We start from the raw sequence: 19,286 nt of genomic DNA on the forward strand, positions 1-19,286 counted from the left end.
CAGATTCATTTCCACTGAGCCACGATGGGAACTCTTCACCTATTCTTTTATCCTGCTCCTTCCCTGCCCCTGCCACACACACACACACATGAATGCACATGCCCGCATGCTCTCTCTCTTTCTTTCTTTTCTTTTCTTTTTTTCTTTTGGCTATTTTTTTTTTTTTTAGCTTTTTTTTAGGGCTGCATTCATGGCACATGGAGGTTCCCAGGCTAGGGATCTTATCGGAGCTACAGCTGTCGGCCTACGCCAGCCACAGCCACGCAGGATCTGAGCCGCATCTGCGACCTACACCACAGCTCACAGCAACACCGGATCCTTAACCCACTGAACAAGGCCAGGGATCAAACCTGCATCCTCCTGATTCCTACTCTGATTCGTTTATGCGCCCCGACAGGAACTCCCCTCTCTCTCTTTCTTACTGTGTGCTTGCTCTATTCTGGCCGCATCAATACAAGGAAGGACCCAGGCTTCCGTCCTGTCCACCACAATCTCTGACTTCCATCCCTCCCACTGCAGCCCCAGCCTTCCTGAACCCAAAATACAAAGATAGGCAGTCGGAGTCTGAAGATCTGGAAAGCTCAATTTGAGGCTGCCTAACCACCAGGCGAACAAGATGATCATGGGACAGGGAGGCAAACCACAGCCACAAGGCGGAGGTGACAGCTGCATGGAGTAAGGGTAGGTGGTCAAGGGTAACCAGAGAGGGGGAGGATCCCAGAGAGTCACCCCCCTACCTGAGTCCCTGTAATGACCCCCTTCCAGAACGACGTCATCCCAAGAATCGGCAAGAGACACAGCCAAGGGATAATAAATATAATTGCTATGATGGAACCCTGCCTAGAGAAACAGGCCCGTCCTCCGCTCCCAGACCCCACTTGTCCCCTCCTGCATGCTGAGGGTGAGTTAGATGCTTTGAGATCACCCTGGGGCCCCTGGGAGCCATGGGTGTTGCTGAGGGCAGGCTGCAGCATTCCAGCTACCCAGCCCCAGCCCCAGCCCCGGGCCAGCTTCCTAGCCCAGGACATCCAGGTAGACAGGAGGCGCCTGGGCCAGGGCTTGCAGCTGGGCATGTACATCCTTGATGCTGTGGCGTTGTTGGGGCTCCCGCTGCCAGCAGCCCCGCATAATGGCATAGACCTCTGGCGGACAGGCACGCGGTCGCTCCAGCTCACGTCCCTGCGTGATGCACTCGATCGCCTGGGGCCACCAGAGGGAAAAAGAAGAGGGCAGATGGAGCTGAGGCTGACCCAGCACTGCCTCTGCCTCTCTCAGGCTCCCAAGGTGGGCCTCTTGGCTACTAGCAATCTAAAAGGATGCAGTGAATCCCAAGATTTCTTTCCACTCTGACACTGAGCAGCAAAAAGGATGGAACCCAGAAAGACCCTGGGAAGGTTGGGCTGGGGTAGAATTGCTTTCCAAAGGGCTGGAATCAGACCTTCAGAGGACATGCCAGGTGGGTTGAGAAAGGGGAGGGGCCAAGGCCTTTGCCAAAATCCATCAGCTTAGGGCTGAGGGCTGAATGAAGGAAGGTGAGGATCTTGTCTCTCAGCCCCAGAGGGCAAGAAGGAAGAAAAGAGCAGGGCTGCAGGTAAGGCCTTGAAAAAGGTCTGGCCTATTTTTAAGTCAGAGGGAAAACCCACTTCCCACTTTTTTGTTGTTGTTGTTTTTGTTTTTTAGGGCCATACCCAAGGCATATGGAAGTTCCCAGGCTGGGGGTCCAACTGGAGAGACAGCTGCTGGCCCATGCCACAGCCACAGCAATGCGGGATCTGAGCTGTGTCTGCGACTTACACCACAGCAGCACCGGATCCTTAACCCACTGAGCAGGGCCAGGGATGGAACTTGCATCCTCATGGATACTAGTCGGGTTCATTTCCACTGAGCCACAGTGGGAACTCCCGAAAACCCACTTTTTTTTTTCTCTTCTGTAGCTAACACTTTGTGGGGACCTTGCTCCTCTAAAGAGAAACTGCAGCAGGAAAGCCCAAAGTCAGACTCCAGGAAGGACTGCTAGAGCAGCTAAGGGATCCAATGAAGGAGAGATGGTGGCAGAGAGATGGTTGAAGGGGCCTGGAGCTACTTCCCTCCTTCTTCCCTCCCTCCCCATTAGAGGACTTGGGTTATGGGCGGCACTAATTCCATTCCTTCTCTCAGTGCTTGAGAAAATTAAAATCTATAACCCTCTCCCCCACCCCACCAGCCTCCAGGGAGCAGACTGCATTAGGAGGAGAAATGGAAACTGACAGCTGCGAGCCAAGAAGGGGGTGGGGGGCAGCTGCTCTGGGAGAGGAACACCTGGGGTCTGCTCCGGCTGTGTCCAGCCAGGAGGGCAGAGGAAGGGGGGCAGGACTGTCCTTCGTACAGTCTAACCTGCAACCTTCCTGCTGCAGGCCCCTTTGTGCTGTGTTCCTCTTCACGTGCGTCTCCCTTTCAACCTGATAATGCCTACTCGTCTATAAAATGCAGCTAGGAATGGGGGTCTGGGCTCCATTTACAAAGTGCTTTGGCCCCAGGAACCAGTTAGAGTAGGAGAGGGAAGAATGCGAGAAAAGCACAGGTTAGGGTGGAGGGAGCAGTGTCTGCAGGATGCTGGATGGATACTGGAGCGGCAGTAGGATGAAGGGCAGAAGGGGACAAGATTCCCTGAAAACGAGGCCCAAAGGGGCAGGGGAGGGGGCGGCCGGCGGGGAGTGACCCAGCGAGTGAAGCTGACCTCGGTGTTGGAGAGCTGGTACCAGGGTTGCTTGCCATAGGTGAAGATCTCCCAGAGCACCACGCCGAAGCTCCACACGTCGCTCTCGGTGGTGAACTTGCGGTAGAGGATGCTCTCGGGCGGCATCCAGCGGATGGGCAGCATGGTTCGGCCTCCCACCTGCCGGCGGGCGGGCGCCGCGTCACCTCCAGGGGGCGCCCGCCCCGGACAGCCTCTCTCCGCGCCGCCCGCCCCAAGTTCCGTCATTAAAAATAGATGGAAGTGGCTCTCCCGCCCAGGGCTAAGAGGGAAAAACCGATGGTGCCGTTTCCGTCCGGGATAGTGGAGACAGACCCTCCTCCACTGGGGGCCGAGGGGATAGGAGGAGGCTTAAAAACCAGAGCCAGAGAGTCTCGGACCCTATTCCGCTCGAGGAAGGGGTCGTGCCCGGTAAGGGCAGGCACTTGGAGCGGGGGGACTTGGCATCAGGGTGTCTACAGTTCGGACGCCGGGGGAGGGGGTGGGATGAAAGGGCCTTACGCGGTAATAGTCGGTGCTGTAGATATCCCGGCTCATGCCGAAATCGCCGATCTTGACCACGAGGCCCTGACCCACCAAACAGTTGCGCGTGGCCAGGTCGCGATGCACGAAGTGCAGACCCGCTAGGTACACCATCCCCGCAGCGACCTGGCTAGCCACAGCCAGCAGCTGCCCCAGGCCCAGGGGCCCTGGAGCCACGTCTTCCCCGCCGGCCAACAGCTTGGCATCAGGCCCGTGGGACCTTCGAGAAAGAGTCGGGGAGAAGTGGGGAGGCTGGCAGGAGAGAACCTCCAGAAGCCGGAGGAAAGGAAGCCCCGGGAGCTGGGGGTGGAGTGGGGGACTCTGGGACTGGAGGAAGGAAGGAACAGGGGAAGCTGCTGTCCGGTGAGCGCGAGATGGGAGCTAGGGTGCTCTCACTTCCAGAGCGTCCCCCAGTGCCCAGGTCTTCCACATTCATGCTTTCCTCTCAGGCAGCCGCCTTGGACCCCAACCCCAGAATCTAGCTGCCCACTGGCCTCTACATCTCTTGCCCAGGTACACCTCCGACTCAGCCCTTGCCAAAATGCAACTTCCTGCCAGCCTGCCCCTCCTCACTGAAGGTGATCTCCCTCCCCCAGGCCAAAAAAGTCCCTGCCACCTCCTATAGGCCTGGCTGCTGCGTGCCACACATGAGTGTGCACACGCTCTCTGCAAAGCCTATCCACCCCAAAGGTTCAGCTCCTGGCTTCTGCTAATGTAACTTCCCCGACTGTCACCACTCTATCCTCCACACAGACTCTCCCCACATTCACACCTCTGCCTTAGAACTCCCTGGGGACAGGGGCTGTGCCTTCCTGCTCCATCCTGGTGTCCCCCCTCAACACAGTTCAGCAGTCAGGCAGGGATGTGCTGGTAGCCAAGGGACAACAGGCCAGGGGCTGGCACCAGGGCTGGGCCATCGTACCGAAGGAAGCGGTTAAGGTCCCCATGCCGCATGTACTCAAAGACCATGAGCAGCGGACGGCCCTCGGTGCAGACGCCAAAGAAGCGCACGATGTGCTGGTGCTGCAGCATGGTGAGCAGCTCGGCCTCCCGCTGGAAGTCCTGCCTGGCGCTCTCGGACACTTCCTTCAGCGCCTGGATGGTAGGGGTGGGGACAGGCCTGGGTGGGAGCCCCAGTTCGGCCTCCCCACATCCAAGGTGGCTCACCAACCCCCTAGCCTGACCCTAGCCTCTCCCCCTCCTCTCCCACCCCCCCAACCCCTCCCAACCCTCCAATGCCCCCCCCAGCCCCCAGCCCCCCAGGCCTGGAATGATGGTCCTCCGGGAGGTGGCGAGGGGGTGGGGGGGGGGTGCAGTAGCTCAGGGCCAAAGTCTAACCTTGACGGCCACTAGCATCTTGTCCTGCTCGGGCAGCAGGTTGTGGCACTCGGCAAGGAAGACCTTCCCAAAGGCGCCCTCACCCAGCTCCCACTTGAGCACGATATCCCGGCGCTTGATGTGATGAACACCTGGGGGAGGGGCTTGCAGGATCAGAGGGGAGCCCCAGTCTTGGGAAGGGTGGGGAAGGGGCTGGGACGGGGGCTGTCCAGCAGGGCTGTGCTCTGTACAGGGGTGCCAGGCAAGGGGGGAGGATGGAGACTGAAAGTGAGCCTTCGCACCTTCACCCAGCCCCCCTGTGTGGACATGGGTGGGGGAGGGGGGTGGGGAGGCTTGTTCAGGCCTGGGGTGATGACACAAAAGCCCCCAGGCACACACAGGCTCACCCTCCCCCACCCCTTGACCCAGCATAGCCCCTCACAGGCATCACTGAAGTACTGTGGGTTCTCAATGATGTGGCCTTGGAGCCCAGAGCCTTTGCTCTCGGTGGGGGACAAGGAGCTGCCACCCAGTGTCATGAAATGCAGGGACATGGCCAGTCCATCCTCTGGAGCCAGCACAGCGGGGCCTGGGGAGAAGACACAGTCACGTGGCGGGGTCACAGCCCAGGCACGCACCCTGGATCCCGCCAGGTGGCAAGCAGGGTGCCAGGCGACCCCACCTGAGAACTTGCATGGAGGGAACAGAGGAGCTAGGAGGCAAGGCAGCAGGCAGGGGGAAGGAGAAACACTACGGCCATTCTCTGCCTGGCTCCTGTCCAACCCCAGGCCCCATGGGCCACCAGAAACTCCCCCACTCCCCCCGCTCGCCGCCCTGCAGAGCTCAGACCTCCCACACCCACTTAGTGTTTGACTACAATCCAGCCACCAATTAGCAGCTGCTGCCTCTGAAACTACCCCAGCCCCGATACACACACACTCACAAGCCCCACAGCAGCCCTCCCGTACCCCAAACACACAGTCCCTGGAACTCCACGGGGGCCCAGGCCCCCACACAGAGGACAGAGAGGGAAGAGCCTGCAGGAAACAAAGCTCCAGGCAGACTGACAGCCCCTCTGCAGCCCCCCACTCACGGTTGATCCCAAACTTGTTCCTCCGTCCACATTTGTTGAGCACAAGGAACATGGTAGAAAGGAAGAGGCAGGCAAAAACGGCCAGGCCCACGGCCATCGAGACCTGGGGATGTGGTGTGGTTAGATCTGGGGGTTCTCCTGGGCTTTCAGCGCTCCCCCGGCAAAACATTTCTCCATCCTGCATAGACGCCCAGAACCGAGCCCCCAGGCCTGCCTCTTCCTCCTCCTCCTCTCCCCCCGGAGGCCCCAGGCCACGATGTGAAGGAGGCCACCGAAGCTCAGATCAGACTCTTGTGATCTCCATGCTCTGACCAGAAATTATATGCAGGTGCGCCTCTAGCCCAGCCTCCTGATCCCGAGTCCCAGACTAGCTTCCGCTTTCCAAGCTCACCCCAAAAGGTGTTTCATCCTTCTCCACTGGGTTTCCAGATGTGCTGTTGGTGTCTGTGGGGACACAGGGCAGGAAGTGTGGGCTTTGGCACACTCTCTGTCTCCTCCACCAGCTCCCCACCCTGGCCCCGGCTGACCCCTCAGGGATCAGGATAAGTGGACCCTCTGCCCCAGGGACCAGAGAGAACCTGCCCTCCAGCCTGGGCTACTCACCGACTGGCGAGAAGGAGACTGCAGCAGGAGGGAGGAAAGAAAGCAATCAGATGAGGTTAGAGAGCAGTGAGACCCTTCCCCCTCTGGGACTCATCCCTTCTTGGGGTAGGGGCGGGGCCAGGAGGCAGAGCTGCCGACCTCAAAGGAGAAGATGCATGTGGCCCTTTTCCAGCCGGGCGGGGGATGCCCTGGTGTCTGGCTTTCTCTTCAGCCAGCCCGAGAGAATAGAATTGCTCAGGGGTTCAGGACTCCTGGGGTAGGAGCAAGGAGGCCAGCGCAGAGCTGGACACCAGATCTCCAGGCTCCTTTCTGTCCAGGACCAGGCACTCCAACTTCTGAGGGCAGGATCACAGCAGGAAGTGGGTCGGGCATCCCTGGTCACCTGGATCTGTACCCAAGTAGAGCCTGAGGGTGAGGACAGGGTTCAGGGTCGCACCAGGGATGGGGTCCTCAGGGTTGAACTCAAAAGGGTTGTCCATGAAGGCGGCCATGATGGAGGAGGCATTCTGGCCCAAGGGGTTGGTAGCCAGCAGCGTGTAGTTGCCGTTGTTGACGTGGGTGGGCTGGTTGAGGCGCAGGCAGCCGTGCCGCATAGTCTCATTGGCTGCCGGCTCCATGAACTCAGTGAAGATGAAGCTGGTCTCATTGAGCACGGAGCCATTGAAGAACCAGCGCAGGGAGGGTGCGGGCTGCCCGTCCACCGAGAAGGGAATGCACCAGTGGTGCTGCTCCACTGCTGTGTGCAGGCTCACGATGGGAGGGACTGTGGGCCAGAGAGGGGGACAGTGAGAGTCAGGAGGCAGCTGCAGGGAACCCAGTGCTGACCTGACAAGTCTCAGGTTGGGGTGGGGGAGGGGGGTGGACAGCCTGAAATCAGGGGGGTGGGCCTAAGAGAAACTGGTCTGCAGGCCCTAAGAAATTCACAAGGAGAGACATTTTGAAGAAAGGTGACAGTAAATCTTAAATAAATCAGGCAGCAGGTGCATAAAATTCAGAAGCTTAAAGAACTTCGGTGGTCAGTTGAATGTAAGTAAGTAAGAGTCCTAAAGCAGTGGGGTACCAGCTTATTGGAAATTGGAGATTTTTGGATGAGGGATGGAGAAAAATAAAGTGTAATTAACATTAAAAGGATTGGGGAGTTCCCCTGTGGCACAGCGGGTGGAGGACCTGGTGTTGTCACTGTAGCAGCTATGGCTGCAACGGTGGTGAGGGTTCAGTCCTTGGTCCAGGAACTTCCACATGCTGCAGGCGTGGCTGAAAAAAAAGATTGGGAGGGGGCCTAAATATGAAACAAGAAAAACAAGAAACAATTAAAGAACTTCTTGAAAAAAGATAAGGGTTTGAAATAGACCCAAAAGAGGCAAAAGCTCTTCAATAACAGAAAAGATATATGTATATATATATATATATATATACATCTATAAACGTATATAATTGGTACTGGAATTCTAGCCAGCATTCATGCAATGGAATACTATTCAGCAGTGAATGGAAGGAACTAATTGTTACCCCCATTAATATGGATAAATCTTACAAACGTTGAGCAGAAAAAACTAGACACAAAGTAATACATGAGGTGTCATTCCATTTATATGATGTACAGGAACAGGCAAAATTCAACCATGTTGATGGAGAAGCATATGTGTGTAAAATTATTTTTAAGAGCAAGGAAACGATTATCACAAAATTCAGGATGGGAGTTCCCGTTGTGGCTCAGAGGGTTGAGAACCCAACTAGCATCCATGAGGATGTGGGTTTGATCCCTGGCTTCACTCAGTGGGTTAAAGGTGCTATGAGCTTCGGGGTAGGTGGCAGATGTGACACTGATCTGGCATTGCCATGGTTGTGGTGTGGGCCAGCAGCTCTGGCTCTGATTAGACCCCTAGCCTGGGAACCTCCATATGCCATGGGTGCAGCCCTAAAAAGACCAAAAAAAAAAAAAATCAAAAAGTCAGGATGTGGTGCAGGAGAAGAATGGGCTTCTGAGCGGGGAGAGAAAGGGAGTGTCTTCTGAAGTGCTGGTAAGAATAGCTATTGTTTAGGATTTCCTCTCTTGGATCAGTGGGTTAAGAACCCAACTAGTATCCATGAGGACACAGGTTCGATCTCTGGCCTCGCTCAGTGGGTTAAGGATCTGGCGTTGCTATGAGCTGTGGTGTAGGTTGCAAATGTGGCTCGGATCTGGTGTTGCTGTGGCTGTAGCGTAGGCCAGCAGCTGTGGCTCTGATTCGACCCCTAGCCTGGGAACCTCCATATGCCGCGGGTGTGGCCCTAAAAGGAAAAAAAAAAAAAAACCTAGGATATAGGGCAAAAGTTCGACAGAGGGATGGATATGAAGAAATACAGTGGAGCAGTGAGAACGGGCAAGCAGCTGGTGTCGAGGGCCTCAGGTAGCAAGACTTGGGCAGTGGGCCAAAAAGAAATCCATCTCCATCCCTCTGGCCTTGACGAGCCCACAGGACTTCCCTCAAAGGATCAGGTTTTCATGGGAATCTGGAAACAGCTGGGAGGGAGCAGCTGTGGACACACACACATCCCACCCCTTTCCTCCAGCCCCCTGGCTGGGGCTGACATCTTTGGGGAAGATGGGATGGGGGTGCGTGCCAGGGCAGCCTTGGGGACTCACAGGAGACGTTGACCTGGACGGAGATTTCAGCCCGGCCCACATGATTCTCGGCCCAGCACGTCACGTTCTTCCTATTGAGGTCACTGGTGACATGGGCCAGGGTCAGTCCCAAGGACGGCAGACTCCCAGATTGCTGGGTCAGAGAAGAAAGGAGAAAATCCAGAAGAACATCAGCTGCCTTGGGGCTAGAGGCGGGGTGCAGGGGCTGGGGCTGACGTCTTTGGGGAGCCCCTCTGGTTGCAGATGGAAAAGAGAGGAGGGATGAAAGGGAGGGGGAGGAAAGAGGTGTGGGAGAGAATAGAGCAGAGAATGGACTTCCTCCGCGAGAGCTGGTTTGCAGGCTCTCCTGGATCATTTATTTAATGATCTGAAAAATCTAGAGCACAACCAATAATCTCAAAATCGGCACAACACATCCCAAACCGTAAAACCACCCATCTGAACAACTCGGTAGATATCAGAGATCCCAAGTTCCAAATGGACACAGCGAATCAGAAAACCAGCTAGGACCTCACCACCTACACAATCTGTTTTACGCATAGTTCTAAGAAACTCAGGCTCAGCCCCAGAAAGATCAGAAACAAAGAGATGGTGCCGATAACAAGGCAGCAGTTAGAAGCAACGGCAGCATCATGACAACTGCCTTTTGGCAGATGAAAAAGAAGAGTGAAGTTAGAGAGGCTCGGTGACTTGGTTCTGAATCATCATCAACAGATTGAATCAGATTCAGATTCTCTTCCTAAGACACTATGGACCTCATAGGACCTTAAGACAATCCTTAATCTTACTGAACCAAGATCTTATTCTGCAAGCTGGAGAGGGAGGCAAAATGATCTTCTGACACGTGATAAAGCTATTTCCCCAAAAGGATGAAAACGAAGGACGGGGTGGACTAATCCGAGTTATCTGGAAATTTCACAAACACGGAATCCCTTGAATAAATGCCAGCGGAGGTGAAGTTGCAGGGGGCTTCCATTGGAACATGTGAGTTCAAAGACTCCAGAAGAGCTTTCCAGCCTCTCTTGCAAGCCCTGGGTTCCAGCAACCCCAAGGGGAAGCCCTGCCCTAGGCTGTCCCCAGTTCCTCCAAGTCCCCCTGGGGTACTGCATCCTCTCAACCTTTCCCTTGTGCTGCTCTGCCACCCTTCACTCTCCTGAGGGTGAACAGCTTTCCTGTCTCCATTTGACTCAGTAAGGATGTGGCTTTTCTTTTCTTTTTTGTCTTTTTGCCATTTCTTGGACCGCTCCTGCCGCATATGGAGTTTCCCAGGCTAAGGGTCGAATCAGAGCTGTAGCCGCCAGCCTACACCAGAGCCACAGCAACGTGGGATCCGAGCCGCATCTGCAACCTACACCACAGCTCACGGCAACGCCGGATCCTTAACCTGCTGAGCAAGGCCAGGGATCGAACCCGAAACTTCATGGTTCCTAGTCGGATTCATTAACCACTGCGCCACGACGGGAACTCCAAGGATGTGGCTTTTCTATAGAGTGTCTCCAGAAAACAGAAGTGGTGGCAAACATGTAAACCTCCCAAAGAGAAAAGCAAAAACCTGGAATTTCCCCAAACAGATAGCTGATTAAAGGTCTTTTCACAGACGATCATGGCCAGCCTCCTGCTTCTCTCTTGTCCCCTTTCTATTACTCACTCTCAGTGGCTTTGATCTCTGGGGTGGGAGGAACTGCTCAGTGGCTAGCGGTCCATCCGTCACATCTGGACTCCCTGCTCAGGGCTCTCTGGTTCCTTTTTCAATCTTGTTCCAGGGGCCATCAGCAATGCTAAGGTTGACTCCACTCCCAAAGCGAGGGTCTCCAACCTGAATAGCACCTGCCTCCAGCTTTCAGTGGCTTGGCTCCTCCGGGGGGCTGGAGCCTGTATGTCCATCAACAAGGGGGCCAGATTTGGGGCACATCGCCAGCCTCTGCTGGCCTTGTCCATGAGACCTCCTGAATCATCTAGGGCTACTCTCGGCTGTCCATCACCAGCCTGAGGACAAAGGGCAAGACTTGGGAAGGTGCCCAAAGACAGAGCTCTTCAGAGATGATAGCTAGAGGCCAGTGAGTGCCCAGAGGCAGGCCGGACATCGCAAGGCCATCATGTCCACCTCCTCAGTTGACAGATAAGAAAACCAAAATGCAGGCTGATAGAGCGATTTTTCCAAAAGTCACTCTGAGAATTAATTAGTGAGAGAGCTAGAACCAGACCTGCGCCTCCTCTACTAAGACACGTATCACACACCCAAGAGTATGTTGCTTCTAGCATCTCTAGAAAATGACCAGGAGGTTCCTGAGAACTGGTGTGGGTGCAGGACCACAAATACTGTGCCCTCTCCCTGGTTCTCAGCTTCCTTATCTAGAAAGGAGGTGGATGGCAGAGATGGTCTCTTGGGTTCCTCCGCTTAGCTCCAGTAGGAGGGATCTGTGACCCTCTCTCTTGCAGCCAGCACCATGTTTGCAAAGTGAGGGCCTATGCTGGAGTACCCATCATGACGCAGTGGTTAACGAATCTGACTAGGAACCATGAGGTTGCAGGTTCGATCCCTGGCCTTGCTCAGTGGGTTAAGGATCCAGCATTGCCGTGGGCTGTGGTGTAGGTCCCAGATGCAGCTCGGGTCCCGCGTTGCTGTGGCTCTGGTGTAGGCTGGCAGCTGCAGCTCCAATTAGATCCCTAGCCTGGGAACCTCCATATGCCGTGGGAGTGGCCCTAGAAAAGGCAAAAAGACAAAAACAAACAAACAAACAAAAAAAACCCAAAGTGAGGGCCTCTATGTTTTGACAATCAGAGGAGCCTGGGGCCCAAATTCCATGGGTCTAAACCATCTCTGTCCATCCCTCACCCTCTATGTGCTTCTTCTTCTTCTTTTGGCTGCATCTGCAGGCTGTGGAAATTCCAGGGCCAGGGATCAAACCCCAACCACAGCAGCAACCCAAGCCACAGCAGTGATAATGCTGGATCCTAAACTCCTGTGCCACCAGGAAACTCCAATGTGTTTCTTATTCATTGTCTCTCTTTCCCTGTCTTTGTTCCCTGTGCCCTGTCCAGGCCTTAAATGGGAAGGAGGGGTGCAGGAGCAGGGTGGCAGAGGGCTTCTTACCATCACTGTGGCTGATTCCTCCAGGTCCATGAGGATCCAGCCGGCCTGCTCCAGGCCCTGCCCCTCCACCTGGCACTGTAGCAACACGTCGTCCCCCACATCCACAGAGCCATTGGGCATCTGGATCTTCAGCTCAGGCTCACCTGGTGGCCCAAGTTGTCCCCGGGGTGTTAGAGCCGGGAGGGGCCTCAGAACTCCTACTGAGGGCCACACTCTTTGTCCCTCCCTCAGTGACTCTGTCCCTGCCCCCCAACCTTCAGTTCTCCTCAGATCCTGCCAACGCCAGTCCCCCAATCCTTGTTCAGGGCTTGCCCCCCACCCCAAGCCCTGCCCAATGCCCTTGCGCCAAGCATGTGGCTCTTTCCTAGCCCCTCACCCCACCTCCGGCACCTACCACAGCTGGCATTGGGCATGAGGGCCAGGGGTCCCTGGCCCGGACACTGCAGCTTCTGTTCCCGCACTCCGGCCCGCCCCTCCTGCTCCCAGCGCTGCAGCCAGAACAGGGCACAGGAACAGTGCAGAGGGTTTCCCGACAGGACTCTGGTGGGTGTGGGAGACACCAAGAGAGTCAGGGGAAGGGCAGGCATGAAGGAAGTACTACAGCCGAGGGAGTGCAGTTAGACTGCGGTGGGGCGGGGTGGAATGTGCCCGAGGTGAAGGCTTGGGGACAGAGGATCAGCTCCTCTCATGGACCCTGCCCCGCCTCCCAAGACCTTGTTAAAAGAAATAGAATCCCTGGAAGTCAAAGGCAGCCAGCTGTGGGCTACATGGAACTCTCTCATCCCGCGCTCCGCACATGACAAGCCAGGTGAGGGTCCCCAGTAGGGTGTGACAAGAAGGGAAGGGCACTGCTTTCGAGAGTGGACCCAGAGACCTTGGGCACCCACCAAGCTGTCCCACCTATCCCATGACCTTGATGTGCTAGGAATGTGGGCAGATGTGCTCACGTGCACAGGCCCAGTGAACGCACAAGCTCAGCCTCCTGAGCATACCCTGGTCAGTCCTCAGGGGGCTGGCTCTCCGCCCCCACCCCAATGCGCCCAGGGCAACAGCCCCCTTGTGGGTGGGCCTGCGGACTCTGCTTTGCTGGGGGTTCACGGGCACGCGTGGTCCCCAGTCTCGGCTCACTGCCAAACATGCTGTCCCCCCAGAGACTCCCCTTCCCCCACAGTTCCACACAGACACAGTGACATACCTTCACACAGAGGTATAAGTGCCCCGGGCACATGCGTGCATGCGCGCGCACACACACGCATACACACTTGCAGCCCTTGGCACTGGAAGCCCCCACACTCACAGTTCCTGTAAGGAGAGGCCCTGGACGGTTTTCCAGGAGAGAGACTCCAGAGCATTGAAGGAGAGATTCCTGCGGGAGTTGAGACAGAGCAGAGCAGACAGATCCCGTGAGCGACCCGACCTCGCTCTGACCCAGTGGCGGGGGGGTGGGGGGGTCTTCGGGGAGGAGCCAGGAAGAAGTTGACATCTGGCTCCCCCACTCGGACCCTGGCAGCTAGAACCAGCCCAGGGAGCCATGGGGGGTGGGGGAGAGGCTCTTTGAGTCCCACTCTTCTCCCTGGGACAACAAGGGTTAACCCCACTTAACCCCCTCCCCAGACCCAGGGTTGGGGGTGGGGGTCTGAGGGAACAGCCGCTCCCTCCTCCCCAACCCTTGGCCCCAGCTGGCAAAGTGCTGAGGCCCCAGCTGGGGGCAGGGACGCCATCTGTGCTCCCTGCCCGCAGAGCCCAGGACTGGACCAGAGGAGGGGGCGGACAGGGCTCCCACACTCCCTTGCCCCCTGCCGGATGCTGAGGATCTCAGAGTTCTTCCCCTGCCTCTCTTTCCTTCTCCGCCTCAGGGCCCAAGGAAAGTTGGCTGGAAGGCACCCCAGGCCCCCAGCAACCTAGTGCTAGAGGTGCAAAATGTGAGTTCAGGAGTTCCCATTGTGGCGCAGCAGCAACAATCCGACTAGGAACCATGAGGTTTCGGGTTCGATCCCTGGCCTTGCTCAGTGGGTTAAGGATCCGGCGTTGCCGTGAGCTGTGGTGTAGGTTGCAGCAACAGCTCCAATTGGACCCCTAGCCTGAGAACCTCCACATGCCTTGGGCGTGGCCCTAAAAAGACGAGACAAAAAAAAAAAAAAAAAAAAAAAAGTGAGTTCAGCGAGGGGCTGGTTCCAGGACTCTGTGCCCTGTGCCAGGCTGCCCCGCCAGGGACCCTCTGCCTCTGAGAAGCCTGCCCTGACCCCTCTCCTTGCTCACCTGTCCTTCCGTTTGTGGGTGGCTGAGTTGGAGAGTAGTCACACAGAAAGATCAGAAAGACTACACACTTTAGGGCTGGGGAGACCTCAGTGTGGTTCTGTCCCGCCACTTACAGCTGTGTGACCTCAGCCTAGAAACATAACCTCTCGGATCTTCAGGATCCTCATCTATAAGATGAGGATGACACTCCCTCTCTCACCAGGTTGATTGTGAAGATTTACTGACGTAAATATCGTAAGATGTCACTGAGTACACATTTTTTTTTAATTAGGGCTGCACCCGCAGCATATGGAATGTCCCAGGCTAGGGGTTCAATCAGAGCTGCAGCTGCCGGCCTACACCACAGCCACAGCAGCTCATGTCAACACCGGATCCTTAACCCACTGAGCAAGGCCAGGGAGAGAACCTGAATCCTCACAGATACTAGTCAGGTTCTTAACCCCCCGAGCCACAACGGGAACTCCTGAGTATACATTTTTAACTGAAGCCCCAATACGTAGTCAGTGAGGTAACATCCCCTTATTTTGCTATTGTTGTTAAATCCCAGGATGTAATAGAGTCGAGAGTACCCAGCACAACTCTGTGAATGGCAGGCTTGCACCACACTTCCCATCTCTCCACCTGCACGTAGTGGGAAAGAGGAGCTAAACTCCTGCCCTCAAAAGGCTGCCTCCCCACCCTCTACAGAAGGGGGAGCTGTGACTCCCAGAAATGGGGCATACCCCAGAGCAGCAGACCTGATCCCCCAGCTCCCAGGCTGTCCCAGGGGCCAGGGGGCAGGTGGGATTTGGAGTTCAAGGCCAGGACCCAGAGTCCTGCTCCTGCTTCTGCTCCTAGTCTTGCTCCCTTTGGACTGGTATGTATCTGAACCCCGGGAAGAAAAATGAGGCAGGCACCTATGAGAAGTGTCCCTGTAGCATGAAGCATGGAAGTGAGACAGCAAGAAGGACTTCCTAGCTGGCAGGGGTGGGAGCTGAGAGCACTGCCATCCCTCCGGCAGATGAGAAGGCCTGGGAGAACGGGTGGGAGGACTTGCCTTCCTCAGAAACGTTTCCTGCATTAGCCGCCCCAGCCTGGGGGTCCTCCCACCTCCCTCTGCCCAGCCCCGGCCACTCACAGATGACTGAGCCGAGGAGTGAAATGGAAAGCATCTGGCGCCACGAAACGGAGACCACTCTTCACAATGGTGCTGAAGAAGGTGTGGCAGAATCAGCTCCCAGGACGGTGGCAACCCTGGCCCCAGCTCCCTGCCCATGCCAGCATCACCACCCCCCACCCAGTCTGCAGTGCATAACCCTGGACCCTTCCCCACACCCTCAGAGCTTTCTCAGCCACCTGGGACCCCTATGAACCCTGAGATCTGACCAGCCATCCTCTCAGTCTTCAGCCTCTCAGGTCCTCCCAAGCCCCTAGGACCCTTGAGGCCTCCCTGACCCTCTGGCCCCCCAGGCGCTGTGTGGAACCCCATGCCCACACGGTCCCCAGCCCCTCACAGGTTCCTCAGCTCCCCCAGGCCTCTCAGGTCACTGAGCGTCAGATGCTGCAGGTGCTGCTGGTTCTCGATGTAGCTGTGGGGAGAGGGGATGGGAGTCAGGGGCCCAGGCCCACGAGTTCCTGCACTCACCCACCCAATTCCTTCACAATCACATGCACATATGCAGGCATGCACATTTGTGTGCCACATGCACCCCGTCACGCAGAGACCTGTTTACACGTGGACACATGCACCAGCATGCACACAGGCATGCATCCAGGTGTGCACAGGGACCCACTGCCTCACGCACAGTCACACACTCCCATGCATGCATGAGTCCTCACACCATCACACAGGCGCACTCACACACACTCAAGCATGCACACACACACACACAGGGACGTAAACACAGGCACAGAGTCGCACCTCCTCACATACAGCCACACGTGCATGCATGAACCTACGGATGTGCACAAGTGCATCTCACACTCTCCCACATGGACACACATAGGCATGTAGATCTCATGCACACACACACACAGAATGTGTGGGCATACTCACATTCACAAACACACCCAAGTCCATTCTCAGCTTGGTGTTCTGCTTTTATACACAGAACCTCTCCTGCACACGCTCAATAACGGGGGTCATGCTGAACCAGTTCCTTCCACAAAAGGCCTGTGCCCGGCGCTGCCACTGCCCCACCCAGCACAAAGGAAGCCCCGTGGCCATGTAAATATGCGCTCCCAAACATGCTGGCTCAGGGGCCACGATCTGGGCTCACCCATCCTGCTACACACACACACACACACACACACACACACACACACACACACACCACTCTCTCCCCCTCAAAGCTGCTGGCCCCTCCCCACACTCAAGCAGCAACCCCCTCACTCCCCATCTTTCAGCAGAGCAAATGACAGGCATAGAGGCTGCCTGTCAGGGACCCTTTGAAGCCCTCCTTGCCCCAGGAGGGACCCCAAAAGGTGGAGAGGAGAGAGTCAGAGCTGGGGCAGTGAAGAGGCACCGACTAGTGGCCTCGCACAGTGAGAGCATGATGGGAAGGCTGGGAGCACTGGGGCAGAAAAACAAAGAGATATGGAAACAGAGACACCTATAAGAAGAAGGAACTGACGGGAAGAGACTGGCAGAGGGACAGAGACAGCCAAGGAGAATGACAGATAAGGAAAGGGAGACAGAGAGACAGATAAGGATGGAGAGCCAGAGAAAGCAAGATAGGGAGAAGAGAAAGAGGCAAAAGCAGGCGAGGGGGGCTGGGGGATTTCGGATGCCCTGGGCCCTGCCCAGCATCTGGATCTAGCATATGCCACACGGAGTTCCTGAGAAGTCAGCTGCCCTGCAGTGGCATGTCAGCCCCCACCCCCTCACCCACAGGGGGCCCTGACTCACTGCCTGTTCTCAGAACTCACCCCCTCTTCCCTGTACTGTCCTCAACTTGTGGGAACAAGGACCAGCCCGAGTGACCCCTCCCCCAACCCCTTTCCGGCCTTGGTCTCAGCAGGACAGCTGGGTTTCAGGTCCTCAGCTCCCTAAGGCCTAGGGAGTGAACTCCAGGGACTCTCAGAGAGTAGGTCCTTGTCCTACCCACTCCCCCTCCCCCAGCCCCTTAGGGCTGTCCCACCCACTCCCTCACCCCCAGGGCTTAGGGCTGTAAGGACCCCAGAGCTGGTGAGAACGCAGTGTGGCCCGGGGTGTGCAAACCGTCAGGCAGCGTGCTCACAGCTGCCTCATTCGTTTGGATTTATAATCAATCTGTCTATTGGAGTCCATTATCTCCTCGTTAGCTCTGCGGGTGAGGGAGGAGGAGGGGACAGTGCCGGCGGAGGCAGGGGCTTCGATGGCCACCCCACCCAGAGGGACAGCTCAGCTCACCACCCTGCGTGGCCTCCAGTCCCCAGCCCCAACCTGTCCACCTCCACCCCACCTCTTCAGGCTGGAATCGGGGCTGGGAAGGGAATCGAGAAAAGAGAACGCTGATGGGGAACGTTCACGAGCCTGGGCTCTGCCTTGAAGGCCCAGAGGGATGAGTGGACAGGACTGGGGTTGGCAGCCTGGATCTCAAGTCCCCTCCCATCATGCCAAGACCTAGGTCCAGACCAAGACAAGGCCATCTCCTCTCCCTAGGGCCATTAGGGAGTGAGATGGAGTACCTTCCCGTTAATTACACGCGATACCCGAGTAACTCAGGACCAATTATCACAGGCTGCTCAGGTCACTTCCAGACATCAATGGCCACTGCCTCAGATATGTTTCAGCCCATCGCTGCATGAGGCCGGGGTTCATGGCCCACTCCCTAACCTCAGGCCACAGGAGGAGGATATTCTAGCAGTTCCTCTTTTCTTCTAGAAGTCCTGCCTGGCTCTGCCAGCCACATAGAACACTCAAGTATTTCCCAGCCATCACAATGTGGTGGCTGGGCCAGTTATTACAGAACACTCCCATGGGGTTCAGCAGCTGCTAAAAGGTCCTTGAGTATTTTGTAACCAATTACTGCAGAATGTCAGAGTACCTCAAATGCTGGGGATTTCTCCCAGTTTGGAGTTGAAGGGAGGAGAGTCTCTCAGCAAGGGCCCTGACTCCCTGCCCAAAGTAGGGAGACGTGGGTGATGAGGGTGATGAGGGTGGGGAGACGAAGTCAGGAGCTGGTCTCACTTCCTACATCCAAATCAAGAGGTGATGAGGACAAGAGACGGTGGAAACTGGGAGAAGAGAGCAGGACCACCAGGCTATGGCACCTTAGCACTTCCCACCTATTCCAGTTCAATTTCCCAATTCCAGGGGGAAGAATTGTCATTGCCTGGTCTTGACAAGGAAGAGGGAGGGGGCTGATTTCTCCCTGGAAAAGGGAAATGATCAGGGTGCCAAATTGGGCGCGGGGGTGTCTCTATGCAGCTAACCACCCCCTGTATAGGGCAGAGGGTGGGCTCCTTCATGGCTGAGCTCCAGAAAGCAGTTTCTAGAACGCTGAGCTCTCTCAAATCTGGTCCATGGAGAGCTCCCCTTCCTCTCCCTGAAGCTAGCGCCACAGCGGCCCTGAGCCCAACTTCAAGGCAGTAACGGCGGGGGCTGCCAGGGCAGCCGGGCACAGCCGAGCGCTGCGCTGTTATCAGCCTGCCGCCGCGCCCGTTCCTCCTGACCCAGCAAGCAAGCAAGCAGCGAGTCCGCGCCCACGGGGCACAGCTATGCCCGCCTGTCCCTGCGTCCCCTCGCCCGCCAGACACTCACAGCTCCGTCAGATTCTCGGCGCCCGGCAGGTGGCGGATGATATCCAGGGCCGCAACCTTCGTGCAGCGCAGCCCCGAAGGGCCGTGGGGGCAGCAGACTTCGGGACAGGATGCGGCGCCCGCAGATGCCAGCATCAGCCAGGCCAGTAGGCTGCCCAGCCCCTTAGCCCGGCCATGTCCGCCGAGCTGCCCGCGCTGTCCGTCTCGCGGCATCACGGCGGAGCCCGCCTCGCCCGGGCCGGGCCGCCGTCTGTGCGCTTCCAGCCGCCGCTGCCCGGCCTCCCCCGACATGTGCGCTGGGCGGTGTTAAAGACCC

The 19,286-nt window shown here is 56.7% G+C and overlaps 1 protein-coding gene across 2 annotated transcripts; it reads right to left on the bottom strand.

The window, feature by feature from the left end:
- Positions 1 to 801: 801 nt before the first annotated feature.
- On the bottom strand, positions 802 to 19,253 carry NTRK1 (neurotrophic receptor tyrosine kinase 1). 2 transcript variants are annotated; one of them, XM_001929525.6, is made up of 17 exons: positions 18,972 to 19,253; positions 15,742 to 15,816; positions 15,366 to 15,437; positions 13,287 to 13,355; positions 12,384 to 12,529; positions 11,990 to 12,132; positions 8,896 to 9,028; positions 6,706 to 7,032; positions 6,270 to 6,287; positions 6,058 to 6,110; positions 5,667 to 5,769; positions 5,016 to 5,162; positions 4,595 to 4,725; positions 4,179 to 4,351; positions 3,236 to 3,476; positions 2,717 to 2,875; positions 802 to 1,200 (listed from the first exon to the last, which is right to left on the bottom strand). In XM_001929525.6, the coding sequence occupies exons 1-17, from the start codon at positions 19,181 to 19,183 to the stop codon at positions 1,015 to 1,017; spliced, it is 2,388 nt and encodes a 795-aa protein (XP_001929560.2). In that variant the 5' UTR covers positions 19,184 to 19,253; the 3' UTR covers positions 802 to 1,014. The 2 variants fall into 2 exon arrangements, with proteins under 2 accessions (XP_001929560.2, XP_084878828.1); XM_085022702.1 differs by having other exon boundaries at positions 13,185 to 13,355.
- Between the last annotated feature and the right edge of the window lie 33 nt (positions 19,254 to 19,286).

Source organism: Sus scrofa, chromosome 4, assembly GCF_054392235.1.
Source record: "Sus scrofa isolate SSC_HxYL_T2T_F1_AM1 chromosome 4, Sscrofa_HxYL_maternal_Yorkshire_Landrace_v2.0, whole genome shotgun sequence".
NCBI classification, from domain to species: domain Eukaryota; kingdom Metazoa; phylum Chordata; class Mammalia; order Artiodactyla; family Suidae; genus Sus; species Sus scrofa.